The sequence below is a fragment of the Phyllobates terribilis genome, unplaced genomic scaffold, assembly GCF_046119375.1.
Source record: "Phyllobates terribilis strain yellow unplaced genomic scaffold, ASM4611937v1 Scaffold_6717__1_contigs__length_42549, whole genome shotgun sequence".
Lineage (NCBI taxonomy): Eukaryota > Metazoa > Chordata > Amphibia > Anura > Dendrobatidae > Phyllobates > Phyllobates terribilis.
Window position 1 is genome coordinate 16,950 of NW_027369459.1, and position 9,914 is coordinate 26,863.

Consider the following 9,914-nt stretch of genomic DNA (forward strand, 5'->3'; position numbering starts at 1 on the left):
AAAGGTTGCGAGTTTCGCAGCCTTTGCTCCTTAGTTTTCTTTTTAGTTTTGTAAGTATTATCAAGCATGGTAACGCGGGATTGCCTCCTTGATTAGAGAGGAATTCCTTTGTGTTGGCCTTCATCCAAAAAAAAAAAGTTTTTGAGGCAAAAAACAACAACTCTTACAAGTTACAATAGATCGTCAATACGAGTTAGCCGATTTCTCATTTTAAACGGGTACATCAGGCCCATATACGAGAAAGAGCCCATTACAAAAGCCCAACTATGTTCTAAATAACTCGGGTAGCCATATAAGTATCACCTGCTTGCTGCTATTAAAACCCTAATCAGTAACTGGCCGCACCTGAACTCCCTCTCCCTCCGAAAAGGTCGACTTTCTTCCATTTCTCTCCATATCTCTGCCATTCGTTTTCGTTCTACACTATATTTTAACAGAGGTCGTCATTTCTCTTGACGTTTTGCAGGTTTTGAGTCATTTTCCGTCGCAATGGCTCCTCCTGCTAAAGGTATTTTGTGATCTACTGGATTTTACATGCTCGCATCTTTGGTTTGCTGCTAATTCCAGAACTTGATAAATATACGGAAACTTTGATAGTTTGCAGTTGATTTTTGTGGATTCCATACGATGCAATAGCAGTATTAGTGGAGGAGGGATTAGATTTTATATTACAAATGATACACGTGAGAGTTAAGCGAACAATTCGTTGATTTAGTACGAAAGAACTTTTTTTTGCAAACACTCGACAATCTAATTGACTGGTTGTATCCATTGCTTCGTCAATTTGAGCTTAAAGTTCATAGAAATGTAACCTGCTTATTTGAACTTTCCATGCCAAACAATTTGTATTCTATTATTCTTCTGCAATTTTATCCGTTTGTTATGATTTCTATTTTTGGGATGTCAAAAACCTCAATAACTAGTAAGTTAGTGCAATCCAGCCTTCTTGTATGTTGCTTTTGAACAAAAGGTACTATAACTTGATCTCTTATGATGGGATATCACAGTTTTTAACCATCAGTTCATTGACATTGTTAACATATGTCCTTTTATCTCTTATGGTGGTCAATTTTGTTCATTTATTTACCGGAATGTTTGCCTTGCAGCTGATGGAAAGAAGGCCGACCCAAAGGCCCAGGCCTTGAAAGCAGCCAAAGCTGTGAAATCTGGTGCATCCACACTGAAGAAGAAGACTAAGAAGGTCAGAACCTCTGTAACCTTCCACAGGCCAAGGACTTTGAAGAAAACCAGAAACCCTAAATACCCAAGAATCAGTGCAACCCCCAGATGCAAGTTGGACCAATACCAAATATTGAAGTACCCACTCACCACTGAGTCTGCAATGAAGAAGATTGAAGACAACAACACCTTGGTTTTCATTGTTGACATTCGTGCTGACAAGAAAAAGATCAAGGATGCCGTGAAGAAGATGTATGACATTCAGGCTAAGAAAGTAAACACATTGATCAGGTAATGATTCTCTTAATACTTGTATTACAGTGAAGAATTAGTTGCATTAGAAAAACTAAGTTGAGTATGATTTTCTGCTGGCTGCAGGCCTGACGGAACCAAGAAGGCCTATGTTCGTTTGACTCCTGATCATGATGCTTTGGATGTTGCAAACAAGATCGGCATCATCTAAGTTAGCAGTTGGTTTATTTTTGTTCCATTTTGAATCTTTAGATCTACTGAGTGTTGCTTTGACAATTTTGAACTTGTCAGTTTGGAAGAAACAACAGTTAAATGCTCTCTATTGTTTTACATCAACGCCTGTGTTTCTTAGACTTGTGCTGTTAGTTATTTTTTTAATCTTAACTAGTATTGGTAATTTGTTATACAAGACAAAAAGTTTAATTCCGGTAAACAACGCTGAACAATATCTGCAGACGGCATTAAGGCATTTCTAGTCTCATTCTTGTTTAAAGTACTCGTTTGTTTGGGGAAAAAGCGTCGAGTGTCCTTAAACCTGTACTTCACTTTACTGTGTTATGTGTTTATCAATACCTTAAGACCCTGTTTTGTATGTTTGGTGTCAGTTATCCCCATACCTATTATTTTGGTATAATTGTTATATCAATATTAGAGTGATACATGCTGTTTTGAATGAGGATAAGTATATTAATTATAAGTATAATAAATTAATTTAGGGTTTGTTTTTTATCTCTCTCCAAAACTGAGTATATCACTCATATTTCATATCCATATTTGGTATCTCATTGATATTTCATACTGATATCTAAATATCGATACCAAATGAGAATCCAACCAAAGATGGGTTGGATTAGTGTTCTATAAATTGGATTAGGGTTTGACAAATTGGATTTGCGGTCATCAGTTTTGGGCTAGGGTTTGACATATCGGATTTGTGGTTGATTATTTGGATTAATATTTGAATAATTTATTCAAATAATATTGGGTCAAATCGAGTCGGCTCAACATTTTCTAGATTTTGACTTAACTTATCCTAGTAGTTCAATATTAGATTGCAATATTTAGTTGCCGTTTAAGTATTAATTATGTTCACTCATTGTTTGTTTTCTTTCTAATAGAATTCTTAAGCATTATTGGGACAATACCGGGTTTTAGAACAAGTTCGAATTCAACAATTTCGGGTCCTTAGGTTGACAACAAGTTGATCGTTATTTGGTCAAGTAAAATAATTTTTTTAGAACTGTTTTTTTTGTTTAGTGTAAATGAGATATTGAGGTTATTTTGGATTAATATATTATTTTGTTTATGAGTTTTTAAAAAAGTTTGGATTTGACAATTTTCCAGGTTCTTGGGTTGACAACAGGATAATCGATTCAAGCTCTTTGGCGCGTGTTAATACGGTTTGGGTAGGGTTTTACTCGAATAAACATAATATGAATTATTTTTATTTTTACGGGTTTTCGTTTCAATTTCAACGTGTGGACTGGGTTTTCCGGATCGGACAGATTTTGATCGATTAAACACGGTTAGGCAAACCGTGGTAGATTTGCTGAATAATAAATGTAACTACTTTACATCGAGAAAAAGAAAGAAACGTGAAGTTTATGGTATTTTTTGCTAAGGTTTCTACATAAGTGTAACAAATGTGCATATAAGTTATTACAGTTGACAGGAAACCGTGGAAATAACCCACATCGACAAAAACACAATTAAAGTGTAACCACATGCATAAGAAGATGGTAGTGGAAAAGAAATATGATAATCCCTCTCATTAATTCATAACAGACGCATACATACAGAACAAGAGACTTTCACACTAGAGCAGAGCACACACTTACATATCATACCATACTGAACCTTAACCCACAGACTTAAGAAAGAAACACACTAATATGAACGATTGTCTCAACACCATCAGTAGTATACTGATCCACCTGAGGAACACTCTCAATAGAAGCATACCCTTTCGCATTCTCATACTTACCAGTCCCACCAATAACCGCCACATAGGACACCGGAGAAGCCGGCCTATGAACCCCAAAGAAGCTAATAGTACCATCCACACCATGCTCACCGCCATGGAACAAAGCAGTCCAAACCATAGTATGACTCGCCCCATCCAACGAGCTAGCCAAGTAAAACCCTTGCGCGCTCCCTATCACACCGGTTCCCAGCTCATGACCCTCTGTAATCTCATCGTCAATCACCGTAATAGACCCGAACATAAGCTCTTGTAAGCTAGCACCTTGCGGAAGCTGCCCAGCCGTCACAAAAGCCTGGCTTGAGCCGCCACCATTGACAACGTTGTTGTTGTTCCCTGCGTTTTGGATCACAGACTGTTGCTGTTGTTGGAGCTGTTGGCTGTTCATGGCGGCGAGTAGAGGGGCGTTGTTGTTGTTGACTATGCTGTTGACTTGGTTGTTGAAGAGTGGGACCCCTCCGCTTATGGGGAAGGCTTGGTTGTTGGCTTTCGAGAATGGTATGTTGCTTGAGTCTGACGTGGCTACTATGCCTGTAACTACTCTTCCTGAGGCCTGGGACCCGCCCAAGACGTCGTGCATGAAGAAGGATAGAACCGGGGTCTCTCCTGTGCCCATGACAGGTGGCGTTACTGCCCCGACTGGGGGGCCCACGACAGGTGGCACGTCTGCTTCGGGGGTCACTACTGGTGGCACAACAGGTGGCTGCACACAAGGGCGGATTTATGATTTTGGAAAAATAAACTTGTGCAAATTCAAATATATGTAGTTATATTTTTAGCATATGGTTGTACATAGTTTGGAATGAGTACCTCAGAGGGGTCGACGACAGGTGGCGTGACCGCTTCAGGTACATCAGCTGGTGCGGTAGTGGTCACAACTGGTGGGACAACAGGTGGCAGCACGTCGGTTGGGGTGCCGAGTACCTCAGGGGGGCCCACGACAGGTGGCTGCACGTCGGCGGGTACTTCAGGAGGGACTATTGGGGATTGGGCGAAATCGGGTGGGACCGTGGTGTCGAGAGGGGCTTGTGGGCCCACTGTTTCGTCTAGGATTCGAGCTGAGTTGGCGCATGCGAGGGCGGAGATAAGGAGAAGGAAGCATATGATGGGTTTCATCTTTTGGTTGTGTGAGTTGTTGTTGTGTTGTATGATGTAGAGAAGGCTTAAGAAGAGAAGGATGCTTGTGATGGGGAATGGAGAAGTAAGCAGTGGAAATATATAGGCTTTGAGTGAGTGCATGAGGAATGAAGAAGTGGAGCTGATAGGGATTGGAGGAGTTGTTGCAAGAAAACATGACTTGATTTGGTTCAGATTATCTAATCTCATTGGTGTTGATGGAAATAGTGGATTAGGTGTTTTTCTTGCACTGATTATTGAGTCATTTACAGCCTGAAAGATTGATTAAATTACTTCATATTAAGGTCACAAAAATAAAATAAAAAGAGAGCGCCTGAGCTGCTCAACTCGACCCGGTTCAAAACGTTCAAAATGAAGTCTACAATTTCACAGCATCTGTTTACACTTGAAAATGTAACTGGATTTGCAAAATAGAATGACCTATTAATTTTGAACCATTGAAAACATTCTTGAATGTTAGAATAAGAATTGAACGCGTCTAGTTAAGTAAGTTCAAGCTACAGTATTTGCTCGTAACATTGTAGATTAAAAATTGTGTTAATTCTGCAGTCTGTGAGTTGCTTAAGACCATACCCTGTGGGCCTAGAAAACTAGTAAAAATTGACCCGATCTACAAATCCGATCTAACCCATTTCTGGGTCATATAAAGCGACATGTTTTTACACAGAGATCTGTTTTGCCCCGATCCAAGGGGTATAGAAATTTCTAGGTCAAAGTATGACCAACCCGTACCCGTTGGATCCAGAATATAAGTATAAAAATATGAAATTAAGTAAAAAATATTTTATTTTATTTTTGTTTGACCAATACTTCTATTAAGTTTTTAAAAGAAAATTACAAAAAAGTTTTAAAAAATCTACATCAACCATCAACCGACCTACTAATCCGAACCGACATTAAACCCGTTATACAGACCTGAGGTTGACCTACTAATCCGAACCGACATTAAACCCGTTATACAGACCTGTTATGACCCGGTAAAAATTTGACCTGAAATGACCATATCCAAAATAATCAGAATCCGAAACTCATCAACCATCAACCGACCTGCTAATCCGAACCGACATTAAACCCGTTATACAGACCCGTTATGACCCGGTAAAAATTTGACCTGAAATGACCATATCCAAAATAATCAGAATCCGAAACTCTTTAACTCGAACCCGATCTAACCCACCAGATTACCAACTCCACCCATATCATCCCAAACAAACCCTTAATCAGATATCACTGAATATAAACACAAACTTTCAGTTTAAATCAAAATTCAAATTTGTAACATGTAAAGGCTTCATGTGGCTTTAGCATTTCAAAGTAGTCAGAAAACTGAGAACCGCATTTCATTCTCAAGTTATCAACCCCGAACTGAATGTCTTCTACCCTGGTAAATCAAACAGACGAGCTCATCCAGATGGAAATACAAATATACATGTCTAGCAAATGAAATTACTTGGATAAACCAATTTTCTTGAGAAACGTTCAGCAGACACTGGCAGATTGCACGGAACAAACATACAAAAACTGCAAAGTTGGAGGGGAATCATACTACTTCTACCATTTTCCTATTTTCCAAGTCTGTTCACCACCAACCTCTAACATTTCTCTCCTAAGGATATTCAATGTAAGTTCAGAGATTCTAAAATGATCAGAGAAAATACTTAACATGTCCTAAATGCTGTACAACCAGCAAAGTTAGCCCCAGCAACCCTCACAAGCTTGCCTCCTGCAGCAGCAAATATAACACAAATTCATATCAAAGCAAGACAGAAGATTAGGTAAGCAAAAAGTTAATTACCTCTTAATGCAGACAAGCTTCCTCGAAAATGCTTCACAACTAGCAATTTAGGTACATAGATTCCTTCACTCTCTGCCAAATATACTACAGCATTCTCAGTAATTCCACAAGCTCTAACGGTTCCTCCCCTTCTCTGGCTATCTGTGATCCACAATAGTCAATGTAGCATTGATCGAGAGAGGGAAGAAAAGAATGAATGATAATCGGAATCTGTTTAAAACATACCTTAAAATTTGTGGATCTTGGGAGACCCATGTCTAATAGAACGTTAGAACCAATTTGGTTCCAATCTATCAATCCTACATCGCCTACTTCTACTCCTTCCTGTGTATTTGTCAGATTCTGATTAATGGTGAAAGAGCTACCTATCCAGAGATACACATCGGATTTTCTGGAAGAAACTATGACGAATGCAGATTCTGGATTCAACCAGCAAGCTGGTAATACAGACATCTTTTCTAGACTGGGGAAGCTATGCACTGAAGGTTTCATGCCAGCCAAGATATTTGAATCATCAGAACCACTACGGCAATCATCTATCTTATCTCCAGTCCTAGCACTGTCCTCATAATCCAACATATCTAGCTTATTGCCTAACTCAAGAATAACACTATCATCTTCTTGATTACTTAACCCATTTCCAGAAGCTTCTTTTTTCCTTTTAGTATCATCTGCGACGGGCAATTTTAGGAATTTGGACAAACAGCCCCTGCGCTGTGCAATGGAGAGTTGAGATTTTTTAGATGATGAGCAGGAGTTAGCTTTACGTTGTGATGCAAAATTGACCTCGATGTATCCTGGATGATTTGATGTAGTATCAGAGTTTTTAGCTGACAAGAGAGACAAGTTAGATAGGGATGAAAGAGTTGGTGAAAATGTTGTCGGCGAATCTAATGGGGAATCTGAGAAATGATTAGAGTTACTACTTGAGTCAGAAGATATTGAATCTGGGGAGAGGTAAGGTGGAGAAGATAATGTAGATGATGCTGATGATGAGGATGATGGCCAAGAAGGTGATGATGCTGACATGGAAGATGAATTTACTCTTGTACACTTATCATCTTGATCGTCACTAGTATAAGACTTTGTATGTAGCTTGTTTATCGCCAATTTGGGAACAGAGACAAACTCCTTCATAGGGCCAGAGGCAAACTTACGTCTCATAGCACTCCAGCTGTCCTCTCGTGCAGGCAAATGTGTTTCATGTTCAGTCCCTGATGATGAAGCAACTGGAGGAACAAAGCCCCCTACAATTGCTTGATGAAATATCTCAAAGTCAATGTCATATACACTCACTTTTCTCTCACCGGGTTGGATTTTAGCAGGCGAATCCCCTCTTTTTTCCAATAGAAAATCAGAAAATGTGTCCCAAAAGAAGGAAGGCTCGTCCCCTTCCTTGATCACATGAACTGGGGCGTTTACTTTCTCATAACGTACAATCTGAGACACAGCCCCTCTTGCATCTCTTTCCATAACAGCTTCGCATTTTTTACCAATCCAGACGAATATTGCAGAAGGCACTTGGATGATAAAAGCCCCTCTAGAATCAAGTACTGAAGGAGATGGATGATTCAATACTTTTGGGACAAGATGCAGAGGATCATATGGAGAGTGCGGGGCCATTCTGTAGACCCTCAGTAATGAACTAGGGCTAAGGGGGAAGGCATGAACTCTCTTCTGACACTGTAGCAATTGCCAGGCGAATCCCATATTAGGGTCAGCTATACCTCTAGCTTCCTTTACATACTGAAATGCATCGTCGAAATTTTGTCCTTCTCTCCACATGTGATAAGCTATAACCAAAGATGTGGAGCGTGAGACCCCTTGACTACAATGAACAAAGACTCTACCCTTCTGCTCTCTGACATCTTCAAAATAGTCAAACACGTCGTATAATATGCTTGTGATGTCTTCTGTGACCTTATCCTGCAGCCAGAGTGTTTTGTACACGAAATCAGTCTTGAAATACTCAGGGCAGATGAAACCAATGCAGTTCAGAACATGTGTGATTCCATGCTCTTTCAGTATGTTCTTGTCCCGAGCAACAGCCTCGCCTCCAAGATAGATATGCTCTGCTACCTTTGAACATGCTTTGTCAAAAGATATGAGCTTATCATCACTCTTAACCATACCTGCAGCAGAACTCTTCTGAATGATTGACATATCAAGCTTTAATCTCTCTCCTCCCTTACTCAGATCTTTTCCACCTGGAGTAAGTGGACCCCACTCGCCAATATCATCTGAGCCTGCCCTAGGCCACTCCTCCAAACTCCTTCGAGCAATGGATAATGGCTGCAAAGGTGGTAAAGCTGCCCTCCCTTTACAATTCGGCTGAGGGCGAGGAGTTAAAGGAGGAGGAATTCTCCTGCATTGTGCACCATTGCCTCCCACATTCATACTAATTTTACCTTCATTGACAGGGTCGTGCAGCAAAGTGCGAGATGATGACCACGAAGCAGATCTCCAAAACCTCTTGGCATTGTTTTCAGAGGTCTCATACTCACCCCATGAGCCAGAGTCATCCTCCTTACCGACCATGTCCACCTCAAACCCTACTTGATCTTACCACTCTGAACCCAAGGTTAACCCCTAGTTTCTGTTCCGCTCAGGTGCTCAGTTCAGGTCAGAAGGATGTCAATTCACAGAAATGGAAGTCATCAGGCCCACTGACTTAACCGAGCCAAACTGGATTTGAGCGCCGAGCCTCGACCTAGGAATTAAAGATTACAGTGTCAACAAGTGATTACAAATCGAAATGACCAGAACGGACGTTTAGCGAGACAATAGTATTAACAGTCCAGAAACCAAAAGGAAAATTAACAACTATACTAAGAATCTCGAACAATTGGAGAAGTAGAAAATCAATGCTGTAACAACCTAGGGTTTCACAGAATCCAAACCAGCGCAATTGGAGATCCAAATTGACAAAGAGAAAGGAGTTGTACTTACAGACGTGTGAAGCTGCGAACCATGAGAGCAGGGAAGCAGGAAGAGAGAGGTGGGGGCGAAGAACAGAAGGGAAGAGTATGTCTTTCTCCAGGAGCGCCGAGAGAGAGAAGAGAGAGGGGAAAGTGAAGGTGTGGGTGGGGAAGACTGAAGAGGAATTTTGTCCCTCTCTCTCACATCACCCACCATTTACATTTACAATTTGTTGGAAAATAATGTTGCTATCTATTTCATTTCAAAACTCTTTATAAATTCAAAAGAATGGTGTTGAATGTATCATCATGTATGTATGAAAAGAATAGTTCTCGCTTCCCATTACAATTATACATGGCATTTTAATCAATTTACAATTAATGAAAGTTGTGTGGAAGTGGAAGGAATCAGTCACATACATGCATATTGCATTTATTAAAGAAATAGTTAAAATCTGACTAACAAAAACAAAGCAGAAGTATGAAGGACACGTTTTTAACAAATTTAGAGAAAAAAAATTGATATGAAACTACTGAATCAAGTATCAGAAGAGACGAAAACTTCTAGTTTTTAATTTAAAGAAAATTATTTAATTAAAAATTATACGAAACTACTGAATCAAGTACAAGAAGAGATGAGACTTGTCCTTCA

The 9,914-nt window shown here is 39.8% G+C and overlaps 3 protein-coding genes across 3 annotated transcripts; 1 reads left to right on the forward strand and 2 right to left on the reverse strand.

Annotated features, from left to right (window-relative positions):
• The first annotated feature begins 489 nt into the window (after window positions 1–489).
• Window positions 490–1,642, forward strand: LOC141251129 (uncharacterized). Its single transcript, XM_073670248.1, has 3 exons — window positions 490–508; window positions 1,107–1,470; window positions 1,558–1,642. Exons 1-3 carry the CDS (start codon window positions 490–492, stop codon window positions 1,640–1,642), a joined length of 468 nt encoding a protein of 155 aa, XP_073526349.1.
• Window positions 1,643–3,302: 1,660 nt separating this feature from the next.
• On the reverse strand, window positions 3,303–5,204 carry LOC141251130 (uncharacterized). Its single transcript, XM_073670249.1, has 3 exons — window positions 5,178–5,204; window positions 4,223–4,801; window positions 3,303–4,115 (listed from the first exon to the last, which is right to left on the reverse strand). The coding sequence occupies exons 1-3, from the start codon at window positions 5,202–5,204 to the stop codon at window positions 3,303–3,305; spliced, it is 1,419 nt and encodes a 472-aa protein (XP_073526350.1).
• A 605-nt stretch (window positions 5,205–5,809) lies between these two features.
• LOC141251132 (uncharacterized) lies at window positions 5,810–8,882 on the reverse strand. The gene is made up of 5 exons (XM_073670251.1): window positions 7,441–8,882; window positions 6,570–7,389; window positions 6,433–6,485; window positions 6,105–6,185; window positions 5,810–5,930 (listed from the first exon to the last, which is right to left on the reverse strand). The coding sequence occupies exons 1-5, from the start codon at window positions 8,880–8,882 to the stop codon at window positions 5,810–5,812; spliced, it is 2,517 nt and encodes an 838-aa protein (XP_073526352.1).
• Window positions 8,883–9,914: the final 1,032 nt, after the last annotated feature.

Excerpts from the sequence above, each read along its gene's own strand:
- LOC141251129 (XM_073670248.1), top strand. Across the intron at positions 1,471-1,557 it reads AAAGTAAACACATTGATCAG|GCCTGACGGAACCAAGAAGG; the intron begins GTAATGATTCTC and ends TGCTGGCTGCAG.
- LOC141251130 (XM_073670249.1), bottom strand. The coding sequence starts at position 5,204 with ATGTCGCTTTATATGACCCAGAAATGG. Across the intron at positions 4,802-5,177 it reads TTTATATGACCCAGAAATGG|GCTGTAAATGACTCAATAAT; the intron begins GTTAGATCGGAT and ends TCAATCTTTCAG. Across the intron at positions 4,116-4,222 it reads CTGTCGTCGACCCCTCTGAG|CCACCTGTTGTGCCACCAGT; the intron begins GTACTCATTCCA and ends CCTTGTGTGCAG.
- LOC141251132 (XM_073670251.1), bottom strand. The coding sequence starts at position 8,882 with ATGGTCGGTAAGGAGGATGACTCTGGCTCATGGGGTGAGTATGAGACC. Across the intron at positions 7,390-7,440 it reads CCCAAATTGGCGATAAACAA|AGTAAATTCATCTTCCATGT; the intron begins GCTACATACAAA and ends TAAGTGTACAAG. Across the intron at positions 5,931-6,104 it reads ACTTGGAAAATAGGAAAATG|GGTAGAAGACATTCAGTTCG; the intron begins GTAGAAGTAGTA and ends TTGATTTACCAG.